Genomic DNA, 15827 nt, shown 5'->3' with positions numbered 1-15827 from the left:
CTGCTGGGAGATGTTACCTCCCTCACCCTCTCTCTCTAATATCTGGAGGTCATCATGCCTACAATGCTGCATAAAAAACACACAATGTGGGTATGAACGTATGCAAATTCAGACTATGCATGCTTATACATATGCATATGCACCATGGTGGACATTGCTGGACCTGGGTGGACATTGCTCATACACACATGCTGCATAGTTTATATGCACATCTTTAAACAAACATATGCGTACACAGGTACGTGGCACATCTGTGTGGACACCTGTCACGTGAGCGCAGATATCTATGTATCTTTTTGCACACACACATATAGCTATGTGGGGCGGTCAAGATCTGACAGTTTGAATGCGGGAGAGTTTTAAAAAATGTCAAGTGATATTTTAAAGATCTCATGGAATTCAAAATTGTTCACCTTGGAAACGTCAGACTTTCAAAACTGCCTTAAAATGAATGGAAAAGGAAAGAGTCTTTCTGTCTATGTAAACAAGGCTCTGTCTTCACTGAGAAGTTGCCCCAGCGCCAGTCACCGGTGACCAGCCAGTGCAAGCCCAAGTGTAGACTGGCAAACTTGTGATTTGGTCAGAGCAGCTTATCCCAGTTTCACACTGCACTGGTGCAAATTGCAGTTTTCCTTGTCTAGAGTAGGACGGTTGCACTGGTTTGGCTACACAGGTAGCAGGCTCCTCACAGCTGGAATCTGGGCAAATCCTCTCTGTAGAAAAGGTCAGTCAGCATAATCATATGAGCCCACGCTCCACACATTACAGAGAGCCTGTAGCCTCTCCCTGATTATGACCCTACTTCAGTTAATGTGCAAACACACACAGACAATTGCTGGGCCGTGTAAACCATCACATTTCCTAAAGGCAAAAGGCAGTGCTCCTGCAGACTGACTACCAAGTGTCACAAGGGGCTGGTGTAAGCCCAAAGCTTGATTCTGTTACACGGATTCTATAAGAAATACCCTTATTTCTTTAGTACGTGACAACGACCACAGCAATCTCTGTGAGGCTTCACATTTTAGCCATTTAGGGTGATCTGTTCGCTATTAATAAGTTTGTATAAAACCACCATCTGCTTATTTAAAACTAACATCTGGTCATTAATTAGCCTGTTTATAAAGTTACCAACAGGATCATCCTGAAAAACCTGTTGCTATTGTTAAAGTACATGTGTTTGAAAATCACTCTTTAAAATAACATTAGCAAGTGTTCTAAAACAAACAAATTCAATGTTAAATACAAATGTTTTAGAATAGCAGTAAATGTTTTAAATAAAAAGAGTTATTGTTTCTAAAAAACACTTGTGTCTTCCAATTACAAGTTTTAAATCAATGTTAAAAAATTAAAATGTAAATAAATAAATAAGTAAGCAATGTGTGTATGTAAGACCAAAATGTGACAAAAAAGGTGCCAGCCTCCAATGTTCAAAGGAGTGAAAATAACAACTTTTACCCAGATGGCCGAAGGCTGCCTACCCTGATAACCCTGGGATCCACCTCAAAAACAAAATAAATTATAAAAAACAACAGTGGTCATGCTTGCAAAACAGGGGTGATTAATAATCACTCCAGGACACAGATGCACCATGACAAAGCAGAACCCATAGAGTAGCAGAAGAGCTACCCCTATAAAAACAGGACAAAAAGATGAAGACTTTGGGTTTGGTTCTACAATCATCTACCAGGAGCTTTGGTGCACACTGACAGACCCCTGTGCTTAGCTACCTGGCCAATGGACTAATATAGGCAATAGTTTTATCCCTCTGAATAAAATCCTGCTGTTTGCTTTATAACACTGGCCCTGAAAGGGGAGCTGGTCCAGCCTCACCTGTGAGAGATAAACTGCCTGTCAGCTGAGATTGATCAGCTAGAGAGCAGGTGATTATAAAAGCCAGCAAGGGGGTCAGTTAAAGAAAAAGCTGGAAAAAGGAGGAAGGCCAGCTGCCCACCCACTAGATGGTTATGGGACAGGAAGAGTGTGGGGTGACTCAGACAAGTAGCTAGCTGTAGATAACAGAGATCCTTGAGGCAGGGATGGAAGGGGTTCAATGTGCTGTGCTAGTGTTCTGTGGCAGGCATAAAGCAGATGTGACCAGAAAGGGGCCTGGCTCAGACTCTGTGCATGACATTGCTCCTTGCTGGGCTGGTGACCTGTGCCCAGCTCTCCAGTTAGGGGCCCAGTTAGCTGAGCCTGCTCCTCTCATCCCTGTGGCTTTCCCCAGCCCTCCCCTGGCTGCTGTTGGGCTGGCCACGGTGGGCACTAGGACATGGGGCAGCTGCAGGGGGAGTCAGTGGAGAAGGGCCCAGCCCCCAAGTGGGGAAGGGGTGCAGCCCTATGCTGGCCATAGAAGGTGTGGGGCAGAGACCCAAGTGTGGGTTAAGCTGTCCTAGAATCATAAAGTTGGCAGGGACCTCAGGAGGTATCTAGTCCAACCCACTGCTCAAAGCAGGACTAACCTCAGCTAAATCATCCCAGCCAGGGCTTTGTCAAGCCTCAGCTTAAAAACCTATAAAGATGGAGATTCCACCACCTCCCTAGGTAACCCATTCCAGTGCTTCACCACCCTCCTAGTGAAAAGTTTTTTTTCTAATGTCCAACCTAGACCTCCCGCCCTGCAACTTGAGACCGTTGCTCCTTGTTCTGTCATCTGCCACCACTGAGAACAGCCTAGCTCCATCCTCCCTGGAACCCCCTTTCAGGTAGTTAAAGGCTGCTATCAAATCCCCCCTCATTTTTCTCTTTTGCAGACTAAACAAGCCCAGTTCCTTCAGCCTCCCCTCATAAGTCTTGTGCTCCAGCACCCTAATTTTTGTTGCCATCTGCTGGACTCTCTCCAATTTGTCCACATCCTTTTTGTAGTGGGGGGGCCCAAAACTGAACACAATACTCCAGATGTGGCCTCGCCAATGTCGAATAGAGGGGAATAATCACTTCCCTCGATCTGCTGGCAATGCTCCTACTAATGCAGCCCAATATGCCGTTAGCCTTCTTGGCAACCAGGGCACACTGCTGACTCATATCCAGCTTCTTGTCCACTGTTACCCCCAGGTCCTTTTCTGCAGAACTCCTGCCCAGCCCGTCGGTCCCCAGTCTGTAGCTGTGCATGGGATTCTTCCGTCCTAAGTGCAGGACTCTGCACTTGTCCTTCTTGAACCTCATCAGGTTTCTTTTGGCCCAACCCTCCACTGTGTCTAGGTCACTGTATCCTAACCCTGCCCCCCAGGGTATCTACCACTGCCCCCAGCTCAGTGTCAGCTGCACACTCGCTGAGGGTGCAATCCACCCCATCCTGCAGAGCACTGACGAATACGTGGAACTGAACCGGCCCCAGCACCGACCCCTGGTGCACCCCGCCTGTGATCGGTTGCTAGCGGGGCATGGAGCCATTGATCCCTGCCGGCTGAGCCGATGACGTAACCAGCTCTCTACCCCCGCACACTCCATCCATGCTGTCAGCCACAGCGGCGTGGGCGGGGCACGAAGAAACAGCGCATGCGCTTTGCCGTTAACTCACCCATCCCACCCCTCCCTCTCGACGTTTCGCACATGCGCGCTCCTCTTCCGGTCCACCACCCCGCTCCCCCCCCCCGTTCTCTTTGCCTCTCTTGGAGGACTGACGTCCGGCCGCCGGGCACGGGGGCGGGGGGAAACGCGCGGCCGCGCGCGCGCTGAGCACGCCGGGAAGCCGACGCCCAAGATGGCGGCAGGATTGAAAAGTTGTTGCCGCCGCTGAGTTCGCTGCGGCGCCCGCGGGAGGGAGGGAGCCAGCGAGCGAGCGCGCGCGGGGCCGGCGGGGCGCGCGCGGCCATGGCAGCCCAGTGAGGGCGGGGTCCCGCCCGCGGGCCCGGGGCGGGGGGGCGCGCTCGGCCAGCCGGCCGCGGACGGGGCGCGGCTGCGGGGATGCCCCGGGGGGGCCGGGGCCGCCGCCGCCCCCCCACCGCCTGAGCCATGGAGGAGGAGGGCAAGAAGGGCAAGAAGGTGAGCGCGGGACCCGACCCCTCCTCCCCGGGCCGCGACTTGCTGCGGGACCGTCCCGGCCCCTCCCCCGCACCCGGCCTGAGGTACCTGGCGGTGACCCGCTCCGAGCACCCGGGCTGCTGACACCGCCCCGCCCCTCCCCCGCTGAGATCTCCAGAGCCCCCGGGCTGCTCGGATGTGGCCCTTCCCCGCCCCGGGGCTGCTTCTCCCCAGCCCTGCCACCGCCACCCTTCCCCGCCCCGCCCGGGGGCTGCTGCTGAGCGCTGAGCCCGCCCGTCCCTCGTTCAGGTCCGCCAAGCCGCCCCTGAGGCTGCCCGGCATTGTCCCCAGCTGCTGTCTCTGCCCAGCCTGACATGGGCTGCTAAATTGCCTTCAACTACCCGAAGGGGGTTCCAGGGAGGATGGAGCTAGGCTGTTCTCAGCGGTGGCAGATGACAGAACAAGGAGCAATGGTCTCAGGTTGCAGTGGAGGAGGTCTAGGTTGGATATTAGGAGAAGCTTTTTCCTTAGGCGGGTGGTGAAGCCCTGGACTGGGTTACCTAGGGAGGCGGTGGAATCTCCATCCTTAGAGGTTTTTAAGGTGAGACTTGACAAAGCCCTGGCTGGGATGATATAGCTGAGGTTAGTCCTGCTTTGAGCAGGGGGTTGGACTAGATACCTCCCGAGGTCCCTTCCAACTCTCATCTTCTATGATAAACCTTTCCCCCAGTCCTGCTGCTCTATCCTCATTTCTGCCCCTGAAGCAGCAGGGACTAGTGCTTTCTTTGGCGGGAGTGTTTCCGTTCTACCCTTCTCCCCCATGATGCTGGATATCTGCAGGCTGTCCCCTGCTCTCCAACTGCCTGGAGCCTATTTATCTCTCTCTGCTTATATGGCACAGCTGCATTTGAGCCTGATCTGGCCCTGCTAAGTCTTGCTCCCTCGCTGCACTCAGGCTGCGGCACCATGAACGATCCGCTGGGGATGAGTGACCTAAACCCTCCAAGCCCTGTTCATGCAAAATGGAAAAACTTAAACATCTTCCTTTACATGAACTCGCTTGTGGGAGTCTGCCTCCCAGGTGAATGTTGGGAATCAGTAGGAAATTAATTGATAAGACAGAAAATATTGTATTGTCTCTTTATAAATCCATGGTACGCCCACATCTTGAATCCTGCATGCAGATCTGGTTGCCCCCTCTCAAAAAAAGATATATTGGAATTGGAAAAGGTAAAGAAAAGGGCAACTAAAATGATTAAGGGTATGGAAAAGCTTCCATATGAGACAAAATTCCAAGACTTTTCAGCTTGGGAAAGAGATGACTTGGGGGGGGGGAGGAGGGGGATATCATAGAGGTCTACAAAAACATGACTGGTGTGGAAAAAGTAAATAAGGGAGTGTTCTTTATTCATAAGAACTAGGAGTCACCAAATGAAAATAGGCAACAGGTTTAAAATGAACAAAAGGAAGTATTTCTTCACACAATGCATAGTCAGCTTGTGGAACTCCTTGCTTGGCAGAGGGTAATGTGAAGGCCAGGACTATAGCGGGGTTCAAAAAAGAACTAGATAAATTCATGAGGGATAGATCTATCAATGGCTATTAGCCCAGAGAGCAGGGATTGCTGTTTGCCAGAGGCTGGAAATGGGTGACGGGATGGATCACTTGATGATTACCTGTTCTGTTCATTCCCTCTGAAGCACCTGGCATTGGCCACTGTCAGAAGACAGGATACTGGGTTAGATGGACCATTATTCTGACCCAGTATGACCGTTCTTATGGGACTAGGATCGGTCTTACATAACAAACTAACAGCTGTGATTTTGCTATGAATCCACTTAAGAGCTGTCACACGCCTGGAAAGGAAACACATGGCAAAGGAGACTGCATGGGGACCTTATCTGTTTAGATTACAATACCTTCTATGTAGCTGAAATGCCGTGTGAATGTTAGACCTTTCTAATGGTGTTTTTTTTTTTCCTGTGAAATGCTTCGTATTCTTGAGCCTGATGCTTCCCAAGTGTATGGTGCTAGCTGACACTTGCAGCTAATAACTTTCCTAATTGGGTTTAATGAAAGACCTGGAAACTGTACCACTCTTGCAAGTCTGTATATCTGAGTTAATGTGATACAGGTAGATTGATCTATTTATTGTAAATATCCAATACAAAACTTTCATGAAACCATGATTGCTTATGGAAGTGTTTGGCTTGTCTACGTAGTAGTTCTAGAAGGGTCTTATTTAGAATACAACATTAGATTTGTTATGTGGCTTTCATTTTTTCATGGTCTTTCTAAATAAACTCTTGCTCAGTTTCAGAAAAGACATGTTTTCTTTCTTTGTGTGGCTATAGTGCAAGTCGTGAAAGGGGCCAACCTGACAGCCCTGGAGACTGCAGTCCTTTTGGTCAAGTACAGCAGCAGTACAAGTTTCCTCCACACTGCTCCACCAGTATCACTCCACTGACCTATAGACCACTTCTCAGGGTCAGAGAATAACTTAGTCTTTGTGGTCTATTAGTCTTCTGCCTCTTTGCTGAAACTGCCAACAAGACAGCCAATTAATGCCAACAGGTCTTAAAACTGTATAATCCTACAAGAGCACTGTACTTTGTTTTGTAACCTGTTACTGTAACTATTTAAATGAGGAATATAGTACAAGATTAGTGATTCAACTCCCCCCCACCTTTAAAAAAAAAAAAAGGGGGGGGGGGTGTAACTCCCACAAAAGTAAGTTGACTGTTTAAGTGGCAAACTTAATTTACTACTAACTTGGGATGGAAAGTCTTTACTGTCAAATCAGCCCAGTGGTTTCGGGTGAGAAAGTGTGAAAGATCTACTACTTTTATTTAGCTATAGCTCGCTGAGTAAGTTTCCCAAACCTGAAAAAGAGCTCTGTGTAAGCTGGAAAGCTTGTCTCTCCAACAGAAGTTGGTCCTTGTCTTTTTACTATTGCTCTGAGCAGCATATATGCTGGTATTAAAGACCCTATCATCAGCCAAAGCATCTAGCTGATCAGGAAGACGGAAACAATTACACCTCCTTGTGATGTCAGAACTGTGGGAAACAAGCTATTTTTAGTCCAGTATTTTGATTGTAGATACTTGCAGTAACCATTATTTCAGAAGGTGGCAGCAGAGTCTCCTAATGAAGTATGAAGATGCTCTTCAGTAGTGATCAGGATACTAATGCATTTAGAAACTGCATAACTTTTCCTGCTAGTCTAGAATTCTGTAGTCAGTCTAAACTCAAGTAATACTTCACTTTACACTCTGCACTGATAGGGCCTTTCATTCTGACCTAAAAGCATTTTAAAAATAAACTTCATGTCATGTCTGTATAGCGAAACTTTTCTTTCAGATGGGGAACCTGATAAACAGATTAAGTAACTTGCCCAAGATCCTACAGAAAATCAGTGGCAGAGCTGGGTATAGAGTCAGAGCTCTGCCTTGTGTTTGTGTGCCTAGATTTGTGTCACTAGATAGCTTTCCCTTCGTGGTATTTTATATGTAACACTAACACTTGGAGGCTGAATATATTGTTTTTAATTTGTTCCAAAAGAAAAAAAAAAGTTGTTTAAATCACACTTGTCTTGGGTACTTAAACAAGTGCGAACAAAACATTTCAATCTGGTCACTTCTGCATTTGCTTAAAATTTTCTGATGAATGGGGAGAGCGAGGAAAATGTTTGTAGAAGTAATCTAGGAAATGATCAGTGCTAGCACAAGACTCTTAATGTACAAGTGGCATGTTAGCCTTCTAAAATAGGGCTGCTAGCAGCATTGTCAGGAAGTGCTCTTGAGCTGTAGTGAGCATTTACCCCCCCCAGGCAAGGCTATGGTTACTAAACAAATAGGGTCTGTTAACAAAACTCGTGTTCCAAGCTGTAGGGTGCTACCTTGTGACCCTTTTGTGCCCTTTTGAAGCTGCATTCTACGTGCATTCCACTGCATTTTATCAGCTTTACTGATGCAAGGTAGGCACTTGAGCCTGGATACCATAGCAAGGAACTGAGTAGGACCTTAAAGATAGAGAGAATACAATATAAAATCTCATTACAGCATATGAAGCAGCTTTAAAATGTCATAGGCTAGGGGCCATGTACAGTTGAAATGGTAATAGATGCATATTTGGTTGCTAGGATGGCTTCATTGACCAGTATAGACAGGAATTTATAGTGACCTACGATACATTCAGTTCCAGCTGTCCCAATTGGGGGGCTAGGTAATTGCATTTAGATGAGCTGCTCACCACCCAGGAGATAAGGGCTGGTCCACACATGGACTTATTCCTGATGAATGCAGTGTGTGGACACTGTTATTCCAGAAATAATTTTATTTCTGTTATCTTAACCTCAAATGAAGGTAAACAGAAACAAAGCGCTCTTAGTCTGGAACAAGAGTCTCCACACATGAAGTTAATCAGAAATAAGTCCATATGTAGACCAGCCCTTAGTCTCTGGCTAGCAGGTGTCAAACTCAAGACCATTTATATACTGTATATGGGCTTGGCTTTTCATAGATTCCAAAATCAGAGGGGGCCAGTGTGACTGTCTAGTCTGATGACCTGTATAACACAGGCCATAGAACTTCCCAAAACAATTCCTATAATTTAAACCATGATAGTTCTAAAGTCCAGGACCTAGATCTGTGGTTCTCAACCCAATCAGCCCACGGTTATGGCCCATGTGACCTCAGGGTCATACAGGTAGTATATATATTGTGTGGATGCGGCCCACATAACACACAGAGTTGCATATGCGGCCTATGATGGTAAACAGGTTGAGGACCACTGAACTAAATACATCCATAGTGGTACTCCTTTGCTAAGTTCTCACCATAAGTCACAAGGCTGCTATTTCATTTTAAGTAGTTGAAGCAGTCTCAGTGGCTAGAGCATGGGGATTAGACATTTCCTGTCACCATGGTATTAAACAATGACTCCTGGAGTTTATTCATATCTGCCACTGGTTTCCTGTGACCTTGAACAAGTCACAATCTGAGCCTGTTTACTTTGCTGGTGAAATGGGTATGTTACTCCATTGTGTACTGTAAAATCCACAGCCTTCCATAGCAGCTGAGCTAATGAAATCACTGATGAGACTTTAGCACTTAGGTGCAGCATTATCCTTCCTATGTTTATTGTGTGATCTGTATTGTAGAGAAGTGCATGCTGAACTTTAAATGGTTTAAACCTAGAAATTCAGATCGTCACAAAATGTGTTAGAGCCAGGGTCATTAAAATTTCTAGTTGGAGAGAATCCCATCTGAGTGAAAACAGGCTGTTTTGTTTCACTTCATGCTGTGTGCTCACTTCATAATCATATTCATTAAACAAATGGCACACTGTCCAAAATAGAAAGCTTAAAATGCTGTAGGAACACTAACAGTTCCCAGTTTGACTGGCTAAACCTACAACTTTTGTTGCTTTCTACTCTTTCAACTTATTTGCCTTTTTCAACACTTAATTCTGAATATCACCTACACCAATCCAAGCATGATGGATGTTGAGCTGGGTAGATAAAGGTGCAAGTCTTGTAAAAAGCTGACTTTTGAATGCAACTGTCTTGTCTTCAGTAACTTCACAATCTTCCACCATCAGATAGCAATGGAATGTGACAACCTCCTTGGCAAACAGAGTTGGGTTGATATCTGGATCTCCAGTTAAATGCTAGGAGAAGGGATGACCTCAGGTTTGGATTCCATCAGCTATGTTTCAATGGCCTCTTCCTGTTCTGGGCTCAACAGATTATATTTATGTTCAGGATCATAGGAGCAAGTGGAGGAAAGTGTATCTCCTGTCCTTGTAGTGGTCCAATTGTTAACAAGGTCAAACTAGATTTCACCAATACCAGCCTGTAATCCATCAAGTCTGTTTGAAATGATCAATTGCTTTTGCAAAACTTCTTTCTCTGCAGAGCACCTCATGCTAAGTGTGTGCTGTATATTGATCAGTCTGCAGTGCAAATTTTGACGCTTATACTAGCTGTGAGGATGGAAATGTAGATGCTCAGAGAATTCCATAGTCACTGGGAAGTTCAGGCATTAGTTCTTTTCGTTCCCACAGCAGATGAACTCCTGAACCTCCACAACATGCATTCGAACTGTTTGGTGGTAGTATTTAATCCTTGTGGGAGAAATGGCTGAGAACCCATCTCTGATGTTTAGGATGATTTCACTTGAGTTTTGTTGGAATAAATGCCAAAGACCTTGTGATATGCTCAGTTCTTGGATGGAATCTTCAGAAACTGACATTTTGTAGTTTTTCTTGCTGTAGAAGCAATAGCACAAAATAGGAATGTTTCCTCTCCCTGTGTATATACTTGTAACCACTGGCCATGTCTCATCTGTGACCAACCATTTTGCATTAATGTCAGTGTTGATTCTTCTAGCTCTGACTTTAATATTTCCTTGGTAACTTGCAGCATCTGGTTTTAATAAACCTGCCAAGTTGATGTGTCTGGAGAAATTATATCCTGGACAGAGTACTTCAACCTTTCTTTTTATAAATAGCTCAACTTATGCTACATTTGAAACGTTCCAAACTTTCAGTTCAGTTATTTGCTTTTCATTTGTTCTTATGACCTAGTCACTGATCTTTGCTCCTCTGTGATGTCCAAAAAATGGCAGACTGCTCTTGAATAAAGCTGCTGTAAGGCTGCAGGAAGGTCTGGGACAGGGATTTGTTATTGCAGCTACATTGTCATGGCGGTCGTTGAAAAGACATCTCATTTGCAGGATCAAATTCATACTCTGATTTCCCACTTGAACAGATATTATTCAGTAGCATACCTTGATCTTGTAGAATTTACACAAACATTTTCTGCACTTGAAGAAGGAATCCTTTTTATCTTGATACTTAATGAATTATTATCTTATGACTTATTGGCCTTACTGGATCAGACCAATGGTCCATCTAGTCCAGTGTTCTGTCTTCTGACAGTGGCCAATGCCAGACGCTTTAGACCAGTGGTTCCCAGCCCTTTTGAGTGAAAGCCCCACTAAGCAAAACATGTGTCCTCCACCCCACCCCACCAGCTATAAACATATATAGCACCTATAAACACAATAACACTAAATTACATAATGATGATAAATGACTCTTACCCAAGTAAGAAGCCAAGCCTACCCTGGCGCAGTTGCCACTGCATGCCCTGTGTGGCCCCGCCTCTTCACATCCCTCATGGACTGAGAATGATGGAGATAGGCTCTGCTGGGTTGGCTGGGGCTGCTTCAGGCTCTCATTGGTGTGGAGCTGCTCTTCTCTGGCCAGGTGCCCAGCCAGTGGGAGGCTGGGGGCAGCTGCTGCTCTGCTCTGGCTGGCCTGGAGCTTGGGTGGGTTGAGCCAGCCAGAATATTAGAGCTTGGGTGGGGCCTCAAATGACCTCAATATGCTCAAAGCAGGACTAACCTCATGGACCCCCAGGGCTTTGTCAATCTTTGATTCCCAAGGATGGAGATTCCACCACCTCCCTATCTCTCTCCCCACCCTCCTAGTTGGAAACCATTGCTCTAGATGTCCAACCTAGACCTCCCGGTGCAACTTGAGACCGTTGCTCCTTGTTCTGTCATCTGCCACCACTGAGAACAGCCTAGCTCCATCCTCCCTGGAACCCCCTTTCAGGTAGTTAAAGACCGCTATCAAATCCCCAGCCAGTGCGGAGCTCGGGTGGGGCTAAATGACCTCAATATTGCTGAAGCCTCATGGACCCCCTGTAATCTTTGATTCCCAAGGGAGTCGGGGCTTCCCCCCGGCGGGGTTTGAAACCATTGCTCTAGAGGGAAAGAACAGAACAGGTAATCATCAAGTGATCCATCCCGTTGCCTATTCCCAGCTTCTGGCAAACAGCAATCCCTGCCCCTCCCAGCTGATAGGTCCATCAGTGGCTATCACTACCCTTCTTGGGATGATATGTAATTTCTACACTAGAGAGCACTTCTTGGTTACAACCCGATGAATGGGGAAGGAAAAGATTAGGACAGATTTCAGATAGGATGATTGTGGTACAGAATATTATATGGTATTCAAAAGTTAAAACATTCACTTGTTTATCCTCATAATATGGGAACAAGAGAGTATTCAATGACATTGAAAGGCAACAAATTTAAAAACGATAAAAGAAAATAGTACAATGAATAACGACCTGTGGAACTCATTACCCCAAGATACTGAAGCTAAGAGTTTAAGGACTTTTTAAAGTTTGCCATTTTGACTAAATTAGATATGTTTGTGACCTGCAAAGATGACTTTTAGGAGCCCTTGAGTTATAGGATAAAATATATTCAGCTACATGTAGATGCTAAGGGCGGGTCTAAATGCTGTATTGGTTCAGCTGCACTTATGCAGCTGTACCACTTTAGTGCTTAACTGAAAATGTATGTTTTTGGAGGTATATTAAACCTCATTGGTTAAAGGTTGGTTTGTTTTAAACTTTAAAGAATCTATTAGATCAGAATGAGACCATGGAGGGTGGGGCAGGGGCTCGGGGACAGAGGATCTTACATCTGCCTACTGCAGGATTTTTGCACCTTTTTCTGAAGCTTCTGATTCTGGCCCCCATTAGATGGGATACTGAGCTAGATAGACCTTGCATCTAACCCAGTATGGCAATTCCTAAGGTTTCCTGTATAGTCTTCTCAACATTGAAACTGGAACGAAGATAACTAAATCAGTTGTAATTCATGCCTTCAGTTATTTCAGTACCAGTCAGCGTGAAGACACTTATTTCTGAATAGAAGCACCCTATTTTGGTAAATAGGACAATCATTCAAAAATAAATGTCTGTACACAGATTTACAGTCATAACAGAAGATGTGAGTTAGTTTCTGTGTAGCCAAGGCCTCAAACCTGGCTGAAATTTTCTTCCATCTTGGATCCAAAAAGAAAGTTCATGAAATAAAAAAGCATCACCTTGAAGGCTATGGGACACAGTCGCGGAAAGCATTAGGTTATACTTCATGTATTTCAGTACTTCCGCATTTGGACTTGGCTGGTAGGAAAGTGGTCAGTGTCTCTTGGAGCATTCCACAGAGCTGCATTACTATGACTGGGGAGCTCTCAGGATTGTGCTACTTTGGAGGCAGTCAGCTTTTTTGCTCAGCCAGACTTTCTGTATGTACCATAGGCAGAAAGCTGCTAAAGTTTTGAAAGAAATTAACTTTGGCAATAAAACAGTGAAAGGATTTATGAAAACTAGTGAGACTGCCGCGTATATTCCAGCAGTTTAAAATATGTGAAGGTCAAAGTGTAGTCGACCCATCCTCAGACCGGGTGTAATACGGGAGGTGGATTGTCTCTTGAATCCCTTCAGAATCGAATGAAGCGGGGCAGGAAAACTGATGATAGAAAGATTTCCAAACAAATGAAAATAACTGGTTTCTCTAACTTAGGGAGGGGCTTTAAGTACAAAAATAACCTCCAGTGGTTGGCTTATAACCCAAGTTGACCTTGATGTCTTTGAGTGGTGGTTGTCATAGGGCCTAGACCCTGACAAAGGAAGCAACTCCAGAAATGCTGTGTACTTTGTATAGTACCTGTTCTCTTAGTATCAAGGGAATTGAGCCTCACAGGACTGGAGGTATAATACTTCATTTAAAGCCACCTCTAGAATCCCACATTCTGTCTGTTATTACAGGGTAGAGCTAACCAGGCCATGTGTCTATACTTACACTGCTATAGCTGTGCCACTGTATCAATACAGTTTAGACACTTACTACAGTTGTAGGTAATCCACCTCTGTGAGAGGCAGCAGATAAGTTGATGGACGAAGTCTTTTATTGACCTAGCGCTGTCTACATTGGCATAACTACATTTGTCAGAGATATGGATATTTCATACCCTGAGATGTGCTGGATTCATCTTATGGTCTAGTGTAGACTAGCACCAAAGTTAAGGACAGGAAGAGAATGCTGCATCCATTTGACAAGGTAAGTTTAATTCTAGGATGCTGAACAAAAGTATCAGTTTGAATTTAGCTTGGACATCAGACCTATCTTTTGCAGAAGGTGCCTTGGAATATTAAGCATTAACAAATGTACCTGCCAAGTCCCTGTATTTGTAGGATGGAGTGAATGACCTACTCTACAAGGAGACCTAATTTCTGTGATTGTGATGATACCCCTGAGATCTAGCCTCTTTGATAAGTATTCAAACAGGATTCTTCTCCCACTCATCTGAAAGCTGTTCCAATGGGCCAGTGCTGACTTACATGAAAGGGTTCAACCTACTGAATCACTAACATTGCTTGTGCATCGTCAAGATGTTCCTCGAAGATCTCATTGGCTAGGTCAGTACTCTGACAGCCATAACAATGTTTCTTTTTTTCAGAAAGACTAGGGTCTGCTTGAAGTCTCTTGTGCAGATCTCAAACTTACGTGAACCTTTAATTTAAAAGAGCCCCACGTTAGCTCTGCCTACAGCCTATCTTTAGGCTATGGTATAGTCTAGTAAAGATATTTTTAGAGACTTTCACAAGAAAATACTTCAGATTCTTTGCTTAGTCTGAATTGTACGCACAGACTTGCAGTCAAAGCCTTTTAATATGTTTTTATCTGCTTGGGCATTTTTAGCTTAACCGTTATTTAGCCAACCATTAGCACAACAACAAAACCTTCCAAATGTTCTGAAGGGAAAATCTGCTTGGTGATTTTTAGTTAACAATACAGATCCAATAAATACAAGTTCACTAATGAAGATCCTACAGTTCATTAAGATGGCTTGTTTGAGGTTAATCCTCTAAGTGATCTCCACAAAAACAAATGGAGAAGTGGGGTCCTCCAGCCAAACTTAAAGATTCTAGCCCCCTCCCCTTGGAAGCAGAGATGGGACACTGAATGAGATGGGTGCTCTAAGGCAGAGTTTCCCAACTGGTGTGCCAGGGAATTTTTTGAAAAAGTACATGTGAGAACAAGGGGTGGGGGAAGCTGCCTTCTGATTAGCCGTCTGCCTCACTGCCCCACCTCCTCCAGGGGTAGAGCAACCAATCAGAGTTCAATCTCCCTCTCTTTCCTCCTCCCCTCCTGTGTGAACAATGGGTTGGCTCCTCTGCCCCTCTGCTCCCCTCCTGCAGCTGCCAGCTAGGGGTGGGGAGAAGAGTAGCTGGAGCTTGAGGTGTCCTGTGGCAGAGAAAAGGTTGGGAACCACTGCTCTGAGGTGGTACTGAGAATTTTCCCAAGTGCTTGGCTATTGTCTTGTTCAGGGTCTAACTGATCGCCATATTCCATGTTGAAAGAATTTTCCCCAGGTGAGACTGGCAGTATTTGGGGTGGGGGTGCTTTCCACCTTCTTCTGCAGCCTGGCACATGGCTGTGTGGGTCACTTGCTACAATCATCTGGTATCTCACTAACTCAATTTCCTGCCATTGTAGGGACCTCATGCTTATGCACTTTGATCCCTCTTGTTTTCTCTCTGTGGCATATAGTAGTGGAGTTTCAAAGGCTTCGATACTTTGGTTTAATTCTGATTGTTGGTCATGGTGTGGAGGTGGCGGGGTGATGTTTGGTGATCTGTGATATGCAGGAGGTCAGACTAGATGATCATAGCCTTAGGCTATGAAATGACTATCTTGCTGGCTTCAGCACCAGTGAGAGTAATGGGAAATAATGGCCGTTTTGCCTAGGGGAAACTTCATGACACAAGAGGCTGGAATAAGAAAAGTATTAAAAAAAATAAATAAATTAAAAAAAAAATCCCCAAATATTGCCAGTTGCATGAGAGTGAGAAATCAAGGCAATGTTCTGCCATCACAAGCAATTCGGGCCCAGAAAGCTGAAAGGCAGTGTCCCAATGTGACCTCCGGTTTGAGACTGCAGCACGTAAATTATACTTCCTCTTCTACAGATGCCTATAGAGGAGTTTGGGGGAGTAG

The 15827-nt window shown here is 45.4% G+C and overlaps 1 protein-coding gene across 2 annotated transcripts in view; it reads left to right on the top strand.

Moving 5' to 3' along the window:
• Positions 1-3699: 3699 nt before the first annotated feature.
• CCM2 (CCM2 scaffold protein) overlaps positions 3700-15827 on the top strand; it is a 70803-nt gene continuing 58675 nt past the window's right edge. For both annotated transcript variants that reach the window (XM_067544495.1, XM_067544496.1), the window contains exon 1: positions 3700-3981. In XM_067544495.1, coding sequence (XP_067400596.1) covers positions 3952-3981 — 30 coding nt within the window. In that variant the 5' untranslated portion in view covers positions 3700-3951. The remainder of the gene's footprint in view (positions 3982-15827) is intronic.

Source organism: Emydura macquarii, unplaced genomic scaffold (genome assembly GCF_026122565.2).
Source record: "Emydura macquarii macquarii isolate MOO-44397 ecotype Brisbane River unplaced genomic scaffold, CSIRO-AGI_Emac_v2 contig_973, whole genome shotgun sequence".
NCBI lineage: Eukaryota > Metazoa > Chordata > Testudines > Chelidae > Emydura > Emydura macquarii.
This window is presented reverse-complemented; position numbering and strand designations above follow the sequence as displayed.